The sequence below is a fragment of the Amyelois transitella genome, chromosome 4, assembly GCF_032362555.1.
Source record: "Amyelois transitella isolate CPQ chromosome 4, ilAmyTran1.1, whole genome shotgun sequence".
Classification (NCBI taxonomy): domain Eukaryota; kingdom Metazoa; phylum Arthropoda; class Insecta; order Lepidoptera; family Pyralidae; genus Amyelois; species Amyelois transitella.
The window spans coordinates 5071437-5088090 of record NC_083507.1 but is presented as its reverse complement, the minus strand read 5'-3'; the positions used below and the strand labels follow the sequence as shown (position 1 = coordinate 5088090).

At 35.3% G+C, this 16654-nt stretch overlaps 2 protein-coding genes across 2 annotated transcripts; one reads left to right on the top strand and one right to left on the bottom strand.

Annotated features, from left to right (window-relative positions):
* The first annotated feature begins 2842 nt into the window (after positions 1 to 2842).
* LOC106138662 (large ribosomal subunit protein mL51) lies at positions 2843 to 4174 on the top strand. The gene is made up of 4 exons (XM_013339877.2): positions 2843 to 3080; positions 3291 to 3410; positions 3490 to 3634; positions 3969 to 4174. The coding sequence occupies exons 1-4, from the start codon at positions 3019 to 3021 to the stop codon at positions 4110 to 4112; spliced, it is 471 nt and encodes a 156-aa protein (XP_013195331.2). The 5' UTR covers positions 2843 to 3018; the 3' UTR covers positions 4113 to 4174.
* Positions 4175 to 4192: 18 nt separating this feature from the next.
* On the bottom strand, positions 4193 to 12318 carry LOC106138661 (glucose dehydrogenase [FAD, quinone]). Its single transcript, XM_013339876.2, has 7 exons — positions 12129 to 12318; positions 8035 to 8936; positions 7721 to 7937; positions 7440 to 7644; positions 6497 to 6708; positions 4930 to 5079; positions 4193 to 4466 (listed from the first exon to the last, which is right to left on the bottom strand). The coding sequence occupies exons 2-7, from the start codon at positions 8919 to 8921 to the stop codon at positions 4245 to 4247; spliced, it is 1893 nt and encodes a 630-aa protein (XP_013195330.1). The 5' UTR covers positions 8922 to 8936; positions 12129 to 12318; the 3' UTR covers positions 4193 to 4244.
* Positions 12319 to 16654: the final 4336 nt, after the last annotated feature.

Genomic DNA, 16654 nt, shown 5'->3' with positions numbered 1-16654 from the left:
GAGTCAGTCATTGGTAGTGTTGTTTCCTATTCGACTAAATCTATCAATCAATCAATTTATTTGTCAAACATAGGTACAAAATTAAGTTGTTGAATAAATAATACGAGTACAGTTCGCTATGTCTTGCTGTTTAAAGCATACAAATATTAAAGGTTCATGTATCTGGGGGCACGGTAGTGCCCCCGCCAATACGAGCCAAGCGAAGCGCAAGGGCACTACCTACCTTTTCTCGAAGTGGTTCGTCGTATTTTTGAACCTTCATAACTTGAGTTTGGGTTATACCAGATAAACAAAATTCGAGATATGATGTCAGTGATAGACTTAATAAACCTCTAAAGTTTCAATTGCATAGCTCTTATACCTTAGATTTTATTGATATATAAAATACCCCGATTTCGTCACTCGCTTAGTCACTCACTCACTGATGATCATTAAAATTCTTAAGGTACTTCCTGAAGTCCTAGAAAACTGAAATTTGGTATGTAAGCTAGTATTAGTACCCAAACAACAAAAAAATTATAAAACTTGGAACTTTTACCCCCCAACCCCTTAAACACGGACATTTTGCTATTCGTCATATGGGCTTGAGCTTAAAAATCTATTCAATCTTTTGAACCCTTTCCGTGCGGCCAACTCGCCAGTTACGTCCACGGTTTGCACGCCTACGAGATTATAGTGGCAAAACCAAACCAACAAGTTTTAACCTTTTAAAATTTAAATCTTTTAGGTCATTAGGTAGTTTATTGTAAATTTTTGTAGCCATACCTAGAATACTTTTCCTGACTAGAGCAAGTCTATAGTTTTGTGTGCATAAAGTATGCCTATACTGTGGTCTCACGGGATTTCTTGTCACTTCCGATAACTTTACAAACAATTCCGAATTCATTTTTACAAATAAAGCTATTTCAAAAATGTACAAAGCAGGGAATGTTAGTAATTTAAGCTTTTTAAAAATAGGTTCGCAACTGTCTCTTGTATTGAGGCCGCACATTGACCGTATACATCGTTTCTGTGCTTTGAAAATGTTTTCTTTTCGGTGCAGTTACCCCAAAAAATAATATAATTTTTTACATAATTCATTTGCATGTGCTTTCAACGTAAGTTGGTCATCTATAATAAGTCCAAGGAACATAGTCTATGACTATATAGTTAATCAATTGAATCGATTGTTGGTGTGAGTCCAGTATTCTTTTCACGATGTCTTTACTGGGCGTAAAATTATACCCGACACTGCGAAAATAACATCAATTATCAATCATCATAATATATCAATTGTATGAATTATTCACAGAAATATAAATATTTAAAACCTGTGGAATGAGTACGATTCAAAACGAACAAATTGCATTGACATTAAACATAAAATGTTAATCAACGTATTATACTTGCTCTTAAATTAAACTCTTGTCGGTGGAGTTAAGTTCCTCCATTCATGTCTTTTCTCTATTAATTTTGTATTTGGTCTTCTTCTTCCTCGCTTTCCAGTAATTTTTCTTTCTACTATAGTTTTTCAAAATTCATCATGTCGGATTAAATGGACTATCATTTTCGCTCTCTTATTTTCTTTCGTGGTTAAAATGGTTCTCTTTTCTCTTAGACTGCACTCTTCTTCGTTTCATATTTTCCAATCAATTAATTTTCTACATTCTCCTTCAGCACCACATCTCTAATGCTTCTATCCCTTCTCTGTTCTTCTGTCTCATTGTCCACGCTACGCATCTATATTATAACTTTATCAACTGTGGCCGATTTCGACATGTTTGGTCGCTAGCCATGTAGATAAAAAAATTAAATGCTTCGTCTATCGACATTGTCTATTGACTATTTACAGTCAATGGACAATGTCGATAGATTCAATTTATCAATATCAAGTCGATAAAACCAATTAAGTTTTTCAAACACATGTTTGTTAACTATTATAAATTTTACTATTATAAAGTACATAGCGAAAGGAAGATACCATATTTTTCTTTAATTATTTATTTTAAAAGGTAATATTACAAGTAATATCTTGTGAAAATTTTAAGCGATATTTATAAGAGCAAAATATACAAAAAAAAAAAAACACGAATGAGAAAGGCATAGTTATAGTGGTCCTTATCTAAAGTGCCAGGAACCATACGGCACGTGGCACGTTATTTGCCATCTCTTTTTAAAGTAATATCTTGTGAAAATTTTAAGCGATATTTATAAGAGCAAAATATACAAAAAAAAAAAACACGAATGAGAAAGGCATAGTTATAGTGGTCCTTATCTAAAGTGCCAGGAACCATACGGCACGTGGCACGTTATTTGCCATCTCTTTTTATAATTATTTACAAATTAAGCCGACACTCTAACACAAATAGTGACAAAACGACAGACATATAAATAAAGTAATGTTTATGTTCTTCAAGTAATGTTTTTAAATTTGTTGACAAAACCATAAAATGTGAAAGAATAGTACAGTGGACTGGTAAAATTATTCAATCATTATTCTATTTTTTTTTATTTCTAAGATTATGAACAATTTAATGTTACCTTTTGCGCCAAATAAAGATTTTTCTTTCTTTCTTTCATAATGTACAGTAACTCGAGATATGTAGTTGCAAAAATAAAATATTCAATCTATTTCATTAACCTTAGATTTTAGATTAATTATTAAGATATCTGTTATTAATTTTATTTGGTTATAATTTAGTTTTTTATTTTTATATCTGTATAATCAAAGAAATCCTTGTAGTGTCATATTAATATAACATTTTGGAAAACTTGGAATTCGTAACGGAAGATCTATAGCGCTTTTACTTACCTTCTGCGCTTTTTACATTTGTTGGTTAACTTGTCACTGTCACTAGCTTTACACTAATGTACTGCACTGCACAGCACAGCCTGCCTGTTACTGTTAGTCAAAAATCAGAAACTTAAGTGAAAACCAAAACATTGTCTTTATATGTAATTTCTTTCTTCATTTTCATCTTTTTTTAATAAATCTGTTGTATGAACTGAATAAGGAGACGGAGATTATTCGGAAAAATAATGGAGTGGCTGGGTTCTACAATTTTAAAAACATTTTGGAGACCAACTCTCAATACAGTTAGGTTAGTTTCGTTTTGCCCTCACTTCTAATAAGATATTGAAATTATTGTACCTTTTAGACTATTTAGCACATTGGAGTACGAAGAAACCTCAGTTTTTTGTATATTGCTTTATGCTAGTATGATTATTCACTATCGGGATCAATTTTATTAGCGATTACTAACTTACCTGCTGCTGTTCACTCATTGTCAACATGTCCATATAATTTACAGGACACGATATCATGCAGATAAAACGCGTCTGTTACGCCGGTATGGCTATGAAGAAAAAATTTGGTCAGGTGGACTGTTGCCTAGGACTCAAGGGAAGCCTTTGCCATTGCCAGAATATCGGTAACAGTTTATTAAAATTTGTTGGATATTTTCAAGTCCAGGTTGAGGTGAAACTAAGCAAGTTTTGTTTAATTTACAGGCCCTCAAATGTTTGGACTGAGAGAAAAGCTTTGTTTGGTCAGAATGATTACATAGATATATTGGGATCTGGTGACATACATCCAGTTAAAACTCTTTACAATATACCCTCATGGATAAGGGGAGTAAGTGGAAGAGAATATCATGTAAGTTAATGTTTTTTGGCTTGCCTTAATTTACATGCCTTGATAAATTATTTATAACTATGTTAGATTGTTCATGTATATCTTAATCTTATCTCTTTCTAAAGCAGGTTTTGTTTTAAACTACTGAATTATCTTTACCTTATAGGTAAATACTAACTGATTTATGTTTCTTTTGAGCTTGGCCTATGATGGATTACTATGTACCATATTATACCATGTACAATTTGTACCATGTTTCAAGTAAATAAAGAATATTTCATTTCATTTCATTTCATTGGACAAAAAAGGAAAATATTGACTTGCAACCACTTTTTTTATTTGTTCTTTTTTTTAGATTTTATTAAGAAAGAAGAAAATGTGGGCTAAAACAGCTACGCCACTTGTGAGGCCCACCAAGTGGAAAGAAATTGAGAAGAGACTAGGATTTTTGTATAGAAAACTCAACAGAAAAACAAAAACTGGGCCATCCCCCAACTAATATTATATTCTCATGTTATATGTATAAAGCATAGCTAAACTATTACTGTTAGATATTTTAATAAAATAATATCATCTTCAATAAGGTATTGTTATTTTGTCTTTATTATACAACAAATTTTTGGTTGTTTATTTAACAATGAGTGCACTTCTTGCTGAGCATGCCCCAGTCTTCTTTTATGAGGTCTGCAGCCTTCTCTGCGATCATGACGACTGCGGCATGCGTGTGCGCGGCTGGTATTCGAGGCATGATTGACGCGTCTGCGATTCTGAGCCCTTGCATGCCATGGACTAATAGTCTGGGAGATACAACTCCTGTACGATCGCCCAAAGGTGCCATTTTGCATGTGCCAACCTAGAAAATGTGCGGTTTGTATCTGTAGTTTTAATAAAAGTTTAGTAAATATAAACTCCGAGATAGGCGATAAGGGAATAAGCTTCAAGCTTTCCCTCTGGTCAGATTGCAAAGAAAAACGTTTGTACCAGCTGCTTTTTTCCCACGCTGATTGTTAAAGTGAATTATGCTTGAGTTTCTTTTAGGCGATGGGCTAGCAACTTGTTACTACCTGAATCTCAATTTCATCAGTAGGCGAACCAGTTGAACGTGGCATTTAAGTCTTTTTGAGGCTGTTGAATCTGTGTAGACAGACCTTTTACGAAAACCATGGGAAAACGGTATAGGTCTATTTGTCCTTTTCTAAAGTGAAGGAAATTGCAGGGCACGGCAACCTCTGTAAGCCCAGAATTCCCTCAGCGGGGCTTTTCTCTAACGCTCACAAGATAAATATGTGTAATGCTGCCTAAAAAAAAACTTTTACCTCGTGATCCAATGTAATGGAAGTCTGCATTATGGCGCATTCCCAGTATTTGTCCGAATCGAAAGTGTAGTGCTCGCATCCTCGGAATGGCGTGTCGTGGAGCCGCGTGCCGTACCGTTGGAATGCCTTCGTTGTTATCACTCTTTGGGCCTGAAATCAGAAAAAATAATGTCGTAAGAAACTAATAATGAAAGTAGATATATTCTTACGGGGTAGGCAGTCAATAGTCTTGAAAAAATTCGAAGGCATGCTCAGCTAGATGGTCTATGTTATTGAGTTTCAAGGTGGAATACTTATTTTAGGCTATCCTATCGCCTAAAATAAGTATTCCAAGTCTTTCCCTTAATTGACTTTTACTTTTGTGGCGACATCTCTACGCCACTCGCCACAACATCTAATCTCACAACTACTGTCAATCATCTCGAAGAAATTGACGCGCTCAACCAATAGCAGCGAAGAATCTAAGACGCGATTTCAAAGATTTCACGGATTGGAGCTATATATACAACCTCCGACACAACATCGTCGGAGCCGCGGTTCCCCAGGCATAACACCTAGCCTGGCGGAAGATCTTCCCTTTGGTGGCGGTCGAGCCGAATCATCGCTCCCGCTACATTGGTGACCCCGACGTGATTGGAAGCAACCTTCTCCATCATCATCAACTCCAATCCTCAGCATCACTCCTCACTCTGCAAGCAGTCTCACAGCAAGCCAGCAACAACTGGGTATCGCAGCAGGTCAATCGCAGCTTCCTGGTCCTGTCTCCACCCGCACTCACTCTCATCGACTTCAGCGACCGACACATCTACCGCAGCCCACGCCTGGATTTCTTCGACGGCCGCTCTTCTCTCCAGCGTGGCAGCTCTGCACGATATCTTCCGGCGCTAACAAGTCGACTTCGCTCTCTACTGTCTCGACTCACCGCAGACTACGAGCAACGCAACGGCTCACTCCTGACTCACTAGGACTTCGAGCAACTTCTGACTCACTGGAAGACAACTGGCACTTGCAAGCTACTGAAGCACAGATTGCACAGCAAGATCAAGACTTCAGACCTCCGGTCTTGGGGGGGAGTACTGTGGCGATATCTCTACGCCACTCGCCACAACATCTAATCTCACAACTACTGTCAATCATCTCGAAGAAATTGACGCGCTCAACCAATAGCAGCGAAGAATCTAAGACGCGATTTCAAAGATTTCACGGATTGGAGCTATATATACAACCTCCGACACAACATCGTCGGAGCCGCGGTTCCCCAGGCATAACACCTAGCCTGGCGGAAGATCTTCCCTTTGGTGGCGGTCGAGCCGAATCATCGCTCCCGCTACACTTTCTTAATGGTGAGGGTAGAGAAGCAGCTGACACAAACTTTTCTTTGCTATTAGACTAATATCTAATCTTGTACTAGATGAATGTGTCTTTTTCCTAAAGCGCCTTTTACGACATCCATGGGAAAGAGGTGGGTTGGTCCTACTCTATAGTGTACTTATAGTATAGAAAAATAACATTACATATAGGCATTAGGCAATACCGGAAGATAGATTTTGTTGAAAAGTAAGTTTACCAAGCGTACTCCCTCGATGAGCACTCCCATATCGCGGGGATCTTCAAAGTAGTTCAACTGTATCTTAGGATGATCTGAGAATCGAGCGCTTCTCAAGGTCAACCTCCCAACACTCCGTGGTCTGATCAGAACTGGATTGAGGGCAAACGACTGCTGCCTTGCCCGAAGAGAAAGTTTATAATAGACATGAGACCACCAGTCATCAGTTATACCTGCGAAATAAATGTAAGTACCTATAAGAAATATTTTTACATGTATTCACATAGGTACACACATAATACATATACATAAAATTTTTATCTTTCACGGAGTTGGCAGGGCTGTAAGAAGGCCACATTCAGCACAATGGCCTAATGATGGAATTAAGATTCAGATGATAGACAGACATGACGTCAGTGACGGGTGGCTATTCCTTATCGTTAAAAAAAGGATTAAGTACTCCTCCGAAACGGCTTTACCGATTTTAACCAAATTTTGCATGCATATTCAGTAGGTCTGAGAATCGGCTAACATCTATTTTTCATACCCCTAAGTGTTAAGGGTTGTCTTAACACTTAGGGGTAGCTTAGGTTGTTAAACCCTTAACATTTTTTTGTAACTAGAAATTACTTAAAATTTATTTTGATGGCAGAACAACGTTTGCCGGGACAGCAAGTAAGTTCATAAGATCGTCCCTTCCTTAATTGATTATCACAATCTGCGCGGGAAAAGGAGCAGTAAGTACTTACACACTGTGTTTTGTTACAAGACCGGGTATTTATGCTTTCATTAATAATACCTAGCTACTAGCCCGCTTCTCCGTGTCAAAGCTGTGATAGTGTCTAATTGTGTCGTGTCTAATGGACACAGCTTATAATTTAACAATTTAAAAATTCTTAATACCTATCTGAAATACTGATAGTTTATATTATATTAAGCAAAATCAATGACTGAGACTGATTACCAACTGTAGCCCTTAAGGATCCAAATAAATCACCGGCGATGGAACCACCTCCCATGACTAGTTCTACATCGGGTCGAGTAGGGGACGGGTCATCATAGGCATATTTGGTTCTGCTGAACGCTAGACCGGCCGACCCACCAGGCAAAGTCAATGGCCCTTGGCCGGCTAGGTAGGCTGCCGCTGAAGCGGGCGATGCAGCTTTTAACTGAAAACCAATTAAGTGCAGTTAGGTCGCTCTTTGTTCGTCTAATTTCACCTACGAAACAAATGAAGATACTTACATCGCTTACGGTAAGGTCGCTATCGTTGACTAGAAAGGCGTTACCAGAAAAGGTAACGTGGTCTTGCAAATTGTAACCCACGGGTAGATCTAATATAGGTTTGACTCCTATATCCATCAGGTGGTCCGCAGGCCCTATTCCCGACAGCATCAATAGCTGCGCGGAACCTATGCTGCCTGCAGCCATTATTATTTCCCGACGAGCTCGGACTTGCAGTCTGTTTTTTTTAAATAAACGAGAAAAACATTAAATTTTTTGAACCTGCATGCGTAAGTTAATCTTCTGTAACAGTAAATGTATATTAAATGAATTACCTTTTATTATGTTTCCTAAACTCTACTCCATATGCATATTTGGTTTGAGATTTGATCAATATTCTTTCCACAGTCGAAAATTTTGTCACTTTTAAATTTCGGCGAAACCGCACTGGTTCTAAAAATGCTTTGGAACTGCTACATCTCCTGCCTTTCCTCATCGTAGCTTGCGGTTTTGTGAACCCAATAACCTGTTCTCCGTTAGGATCATTCCATTTATAACCGAGTTCTTCAGCACCTTTTCTAAAAGGTATCTCAAGAGGAGACTTAAAAGGAGCATAATCTATATCTAAATAACCACCTCGACCATGATATGAAGAATTCTTTAATTCAGGAATCCTGATATTTTCAGATTTCTTGAAATAAGGAAGCACCTCTGAGTAGCTCCAACCTGGATTGCCCATTTTAACCCAGTCATTGAAATCATCAGGATGACCTCGTTGATATATTAAGAAGTTTAACACGCTACTCCCACCGAGAATCTTGCCTCTGGGCAGGTAACATACTTTTCCTCTTAAATCTTTGCACGCTCTTTTCTCTGGTTCTGACTTGTAACCCCAATTCAAAGGCGTTATTGAAAGGAATGGAGCAAAAATTGGAATATCAGTAAAAAAGTTTTCATTGCCTCCAGCTTCTATAAGAAGCACATTCCAGTCTGCAATTTCCGTCAGCCGATTTGCTAGCACACATCCTGCCGAACCTGCTCCAACTATTATGAAATCAAATTCCTCTTGATCTTTCGGCGTGTAATCTTGTATAAAACCTTCGTTTGGATTACGAGGATATTGCCGAAATAAATCAGTTCCAAAATCAAATAGTTTTGAAGGGTCTAATGCTTTTGTCTGAATCATACAAAAGCACATCCAGCCACCAATTATCCATCGCATGGTGGTTTGTCATACCTGTAAGTAATTCATTAATGAACCCACGTGTGGTTCCCGGCACCAATACAAAAAAGAATAGGACCACTCCATCTCTTTCCCATGGATGTCGTAAAAGGCGACTAAGGGATAGGCTTACAAACTTGGGATTCTTTTTTAGGCGATGGGCTAGCAACCTGTCACTAGTTGAATCTCAATTCTATCGTTAAGCCAAATAGCTGAACGTGGCCATTCAGTCTTTTCAAGACTGTTGGCTCTGTCTACCCCGCAAGGGATATAGACGTGACGGTATGTATGTATGTATGTAACCCACACTGTTGGTAAGTTTCGATGGTAATTGTATCCTTTTTTTAAATGACTCTTTTTGACTTTGAAATCTTTCGATCCTTGATGTGCCTTGAGTAGGACATATTGACTACATTTGTAAAAGTATAGTAGGTATTGTATTTTATCTGTGTTTGCATTTTTGATTAAGGATCCGGCATTTTTCTAAAATTATTCCTTAACCTGTGCCCAATCCTACTACTATTATAAAGGCGAAAGTTTGTATGGATGTATGGATGTTTGTTACTCTTTAACGCAAAAACTACTGAACCGATCACCATGAAATTTGGTATGTAGGTAGCTGAAGACCCAGAATAACACATAGGCTACTTTTTATCCCAGAGTTCCCGCGGGATTGATAGGGTTTCCATGCGGACGAAGTCGCGGGCGGCCTCTAGTTATGTATAAAAAGATAAATAGATTCAGATGACTCATGTTAAAAGAACTTGCCTCTTTATTAGGTAGATAAAAAATGAGCACATCGATATCTTTTTAGTATACAAGACACATCATCATCGGTGTGCGTCAACTCATCGCAATTCTATTAGGTAGGTAATGTCGTCTTAAAGGGCAGGTTGCGATAAAATATTGAACCTTTTTGCACCTAAGAGGAAGCATTTGACGACAGTGGTCTTTAAAGTTTATATCCCAAGGATTAATTCTAAATAATTCATAAATACTTCTGAGATTCTATAAAACCAGTTTGAAAAGCAGTGATGTAGAAATAGGTAGTTGCTAAAGGATATACGTAGCTTTTTATTGCGAAACAAAACACTGCGCTATTCTCCTAGAACATGAGGCAGAGAATGCTTCGATCATACTCTTACTCATATTTTGAAGGATGCACATAACACACAATTTTAGAACAAAAATTTGAACATTGGAATTTCAAAATAAATACATACTACAAAGTTATTTAATTAGGTAAGGTAATTCGTTCATACGTTTATAATTTAATTAGATGAAAATTATTTTTGTAAGAAATTATATTTTTAATCCACATACACGCAATAATAAAGAGAAAAGATTAGTATTTTTGTATTTTTAATAAACTCAAAAACTACTGGTCATATTTCCACGAAATTTGGCACCAGAGTCTCGCGCAAAAGCTAGTAATATTAAGATATACTTTTTTCGCTATGCTTAGTTGGTAAGTCAATACACTACTTTGAACCTTGACTTTTGCACAACTGAATGGTGAGGAATTCGATAGTAGGCATATACCTCCTATAGTATCTTATTTTGTGGGTTAGAGTAGTGCCTATGAAGATAGTAATTTAACCATTTTATTAATTTGTTAGATACGAGTATACCAATCAGTAGATAAGTACAATTGCTTATTCGTAGGAGATCTGTTTCAGACGAAATCTATCGCTCATTTGAAAGGTATTCTATTATATGAGTATGCGCAATAAAACTCACTCGTTTGTGTGAGTCACAATATCAAAAATAAAAGGAATAGCGAGGCCATACGTGCCCTTGACATTACTTATTAAACTGGGGGTTCCCATCCTGTCTCAAATCCTTTGTAGAGATCACATCATTAAAGTGTTCCCTTTTTCTCTGTCAGAAACTTCTATGAACTTGTATTGAACAAACTTAAAATAATTTATTTTTAATGTACATAAATATAACTCTTAACTTAAATGTTTAGGTATTACATGTTTTGTTACCTTCACGCTAGGCAGTTGCGCCTACTCCCTAACAATGGGACTTATTAACACCTAAAGTAAACACTATTTTACACCTTTGATTCGGATTTTACCTTGATATGAGTAAAATAACAAAGAAGTATTAATGCATGGTTTCTGGTATACTTTACGGTTCACGGGGTTCAATCTTTTCGTTTTCATATCCCCCTGTAGGTAACTGTTGTGAGATGGAAGCTTTATAATTTCTTAAATTTACGAGTACACCAGGATTTAAATGAAATTTTTCATCTGATATAAGTAGTCGGTCGTTGATCATTACATATAATTTCATTATTAAAATTACTTCTTGCAGATTTACATACGTAACATTTAAAGAATTTAATTTTTCCTGTACAAATAAGTTTTTGTACAGTACTTACAAGGTGGAACTCAGAATTTATTAATTTTATATCCAAGCTATCGTGATTTTGGAATACTTAAATTACTTTTAAAATTTTAACTAATATTTTGTCCACGAACAACTTACGTATATCAAGGAAAGACTAATCGCGGCATCCAAAATGGCGCGAGATTAAAGTTAAAGTTACTCTAGTTACAGACCTAAAACTCCCTCTTTTTTGCCACAGTGAAATATGGTTACCGTTGGAGTAGCACAGTATGAGAGATGAGTGTTATTAAAATGTTGCGCTGGATGTGTGGCTTCTATTTAAGTGTAGTGTACCTATCTCTTTTTTTTTAATTTATCGTCATTTTTAATTGATTTATGATGATGAGGTTCATACATATACATACTTTACGAAGGATTATTTTTTATGATACTTAGTTTGAGTTGTTTTTAAATAAATTAGATAATTAACTTACCTAGTCATATTATTTATAACAATTTTATAAAATAAAATATTCATTCACTTATTCATATGATCACGTTTATATCCCTTCCCAGATCCATCCCATCTCAGAGCCAGCAGTCTTAAAAATATTATAGGCCACGTTCAGCTGTGAAGCTGCTTAATGGTAGTTTTAGGATTCAAATAGTAACCGATTGTTAGCTCATCGCCAACAAGCAGAATCCCAAGTTTATTCGCCTATCCCTTAGTCACCTTTTATGACACACACAAAATATAGAGTGGTTATATTCTAATAAAAAAAGAAACAAATTTATACAAGAAAGTATAATTGAAGATTTGCCTTCGATTCAAAATATTAAAATATTTTTTATTTTGTGTCAAGAACTCACCTCATTAAGATAATCTTTATTTTCAATTGTCACACGGATACAATTTGACTCTAATACATACACATACACTGAAAAACATTCCAATTTCACTGCACCCAATGTTCATTATTTTATAGGTTAATTATTTATATAATGACCAATCACTGAATTTATTGGGCGTTTATTTAGAGCAGCGTCCAGGTCAACTCACTTCGCACGCACAAAACTATATACGAATTGACCGCGTGCGCATGCTACACCGGCCTCTACAAGACATCGATCGACCTTGTGTCCTCGCCCATTTATTGTAGCAACTCTATCGCGATCCATTGATAAGAATGCATAAATAAATACACATTTATAATCACGTTTTATCCCTTACGGAGCAGACAGGAGCCACGTTCAGATAGATTGCTATCCCATCGCCAAAAAGCTATGCCTTGATTGTCTTTTACAAACCTTGCAGAAAGAGAAAACCTTAATCGCCTTTTACGGCATCTACGGGAACAAGATGAAGTCGTCGTTTTCTTTTTTCACATGGTACTTATTCTACTTACGTACCTTTTTATACTACTTGAATTGGGGTGCTATCGTAATGTGCTATGGAGTTTTTTTAATCAATTGTAATAATGCCTATACATGTAGGTAAAGCCGCGTTAGAAATCTAGTAACAGAAACCGCATTAGATTCTTATTACTAAAATTAGTAAATGGAACTTGATTTATTACAAAACAGTTTAAAACCATTATATTAGTTGATACGCATTATATTTTAATTAGTACTAAATGTAAAGTAATTACCCTGTTTTATTACGAAATATTAACAATTTGGCTTACATTTAGTTCTGAATGGGGATCGAACCCGGGATTTTTTGTTCAGAGAGGCGAGAAACTTACAACTGCTCCAAACAGACGGTCAAATTAGGGATCAATTGTTCGAAAACCACTGACACAGTGTCCCTTAAGAAATGGTTGGATGGACGTGACTTGCAAGTGTTATTTAATTCTCACGGCCGTAATAATTAAAGGCTCCACGAGTAAGCTTTACAAATTGTGATAATAAATCAAAAGTTGTTAAACAGAAAACAATGTCGACTGATTTTGTAACCTCTGTTTAGGTTAATAAACATTTTTCGCTAAATATTTTATTCATATTTGAATTGCACTTTTTTAGCACATACATTCATACATATCATCACTTCCATATTTCTTGCGGGGTAGACAGAGCAAACAGTCTTCTGAAAGGCCACGTTCAGCTGTTTGGCTTAATGATAGAATTGATTTCAAATAGTGACAGGTTACCAACCAAGCCCATCGCCTAAAACAAGAATCCCAAGTTTATAAGCCAATCCTTAAGCCTCCTTTTACGACATCCATGGGAAAGAGATGGAGAAGTCCTTATTTACTTTTTTAAAGGTCACACAGGGCAAAATGCATTAAATAAAAAAAAATACATTATTTATTTCTCTTTTCATAAAATAGATATTCGGACAACGTGAAAGCAGGACCTTGAACTTTTTTCTTAATAAAATTGTGGACTGCACTGCTTTTAGTATTCACATAAATGCAACATAAAAAAAAAACGCGAAAGATTTTGTTCAAGGCGGATTATAATGTAGATATAATCTTCTGGGCCACACTTTGTATCTGCTTTAGTTAGGAAATTGTAATAAAAAAGCTGTACCCACTATCTCACAAATAACCGGTTTTTACATTTATATTACACCACAATTATGTAAATTATATATGCGAATGTACATCTAGTAAGTAGTGTAAGTATTTACATTATTTGGCTTCATTATATTTACCTGCTAGCTTTTGCTAAGACTACCCAAGAAAGCAGTAGGTTTATTTTCAGTTCATACAGCTGTTGTCCGTAATTCCGTTTGCGTGTTATTGGAAATACGAAGGTAAAGGTTTTGAAATTTCCTCAAATTCATCAAAATTAATTAAAACGAAATGAAGCATTACGTAGAATATAATTTGAATTAACAAAAAATATATAATAAGAAAGTATAGACAGCGGGAAATGACTTCATGCTAATGGAGTGGGTACCAGGACAATGGACTTCTGTGATGGACCCTGTACGTCTTGGTGTCAGAGTTAAGTATATAAACACTTTATTTTGAAATAAGGATTATAAAAATACCAATTGATCTAAGTGGAATATGTTTTGTTAACTCGTTGAAGTCTTTTACTAAGGTTCTTCTTCCTTCTTAATAAATATTTCAAATATTAAATTAACCAAGTTATGAGCAAGAGCATGAGAACTTTATCGCGACCTTGTAAACATAAATTTTAAAATATGTAGTATTAAAAATTCATTAATAATTGGTTCAGTACAAGTAAAAAGATGATTAATATTCGACTTTATTTGTTTCAATAACTCAAGATCTCACAAACCCAGCTTACCTATATACGTAAGTAGTTAAATGTTAGTAACTTGTTGACTTCGAAATTAAAAAGGGTGAGAATTTAGGTGAGAACAAATTGTATCAGATGTAGGTGTTAACAATGCCGTAGATTACGTATATAAATATTTATTCGCCGCAAATGATCCAAAAACTAGGTTGAGGACCCACCGGCAATTTGAAACATTGGGAGAAGGTTAGGTGCGCTGAACCTGATAGAATTAACTTTATTAGGTTGGTGCTATTATTGTCAAGGTCACTCACACTTTTTTTATTATTGAAACAATATTGGAAGAATGTTAATTGTTCTCAGCTGTTGCAGATTACAGTACTAGCACAATATATATTTTTATCGCATTTTAGATTAATCTTTTATAAAAGAATATAGGCATTTTTTTGTACTTACGTATCTTATTTGATCCAGTTTTGATGTACTTACCTGGAACGATCATGAAATAAATATCGACAAACAAGATTAAAGTCACTCTTGTGACATGACATCTATAGGGCATGACTTGCAAATTATAATAATAATTTCGAATGAACATTTAAAAGGTCAATGCCACAAAAAATCGCAATATTTGTTTTACGTCATTATACCTTACGGGGTTGAAAAGGTTCGAAGGCTAACTAATAAGGCGAGTGTTGTTGTGCAATATGCCCTATATAAATTTTAAATTGAATGTAAATAAGGTATCGTGTTTATTTAAATGGTTCATTTAAATTTAAATTTTTCTTTAGATGTTTGGTGATGTGATGATGAAGTTGAAGTTTCGTGAATTTTTGCTATCAATTAAATCTTGACGAGCTTACCTTTGTCAGAGCGTCATATTATTGGTAAAGAAGGTAGACAGAGAACTCGAAAAATTATGTGCGACTAATTAAATAAATTATAAAGCTGAATAGATAGTTGGTTTTGTTTAGAAGTATTTTTAATACAAGTAAATACATTTAAACAACGTTGCATTTATTTGCATATTTCAATAAATTGAGAAAACACGTAATAACCTATCTTGTCATATCATTTACAAGTGAAAGCGAAACAACGTTGTTTAAAATCACTTGACTCTTGGTACTTGTGATTAACGATATACCTATCCAACACGCATAATATCAGTAAATATACTCAATTATACGAATTTATAGACGAAGGCCGTCAGTTTTCCGCTAATTTAAATTGAAAAGTCCTGCTGACTAGAATTGTTATAAGTTAAATTGCGTGGCAGTGGTCACGCAAGATCTCACAAACACTACGTCTAAACATGTTCAATCAACCACGTGACGGCCGTGCTATTGGTTGAAATAAAATTGCATAACCTAATCTTACTATAAAACTGTTTTGGCCCAACGGGTCGATATCGATTATGGAGATAAGTATTTCAAAACCAGGCCTTGGAACTCGGACCGTGGAGTCAAGGTTGCATATTTATAAAATAATAATGCACAGTAAACAAATGATGTATCAGTTTAATAATTGCGAAATAATTACTTACAAAGAAATTCGTTTTAATGTGAAGCTCTAGATAGTTTCAGAATAAAGCTATAAACCATAAGCATATCGGAATACGCATAACATCCACCTAAGTAGAATTGTACCTACTTACGAGTAGAGCTGGGAAAAAACTACATAAAGGTTTTTCACAAATGACACCAATAGGCCACAAACATATTGTTATTTTGAAACATTGATCTTATTTGTTTATTTACACATGAATTTTCGAGAGTACGTTTATTCGATCTTATTTTATAGGTATTAAGTATCTACATGGCATAAAGCTACACAGTGGTCATGATGATAGACAGAAAATACACGTATGTAATATGACAGAATAAATACAATATTAATTTTTATGTTTTAATGATTTGCTTCTTCGATGATCTTGCTTAGCTGAATGTTTATTTTACAATTTAAGTACGGAAGTAATACTATCGTGAATTCTCACATAATAGACATTAATAATCAGGTTTTGGTAAAAATACGTCGATACAGGTGCGAATTTGATATAAACGAGAAATATAAATTAAAACGTTTCGGCTTTTTCGAAAAACACAATAATAATCCGTTTAAAATTGCCATTTTTCTAGAAGTTTTAAGATTATAGAGGTTTCGAGATTTTTGGTGATATGAATTATATG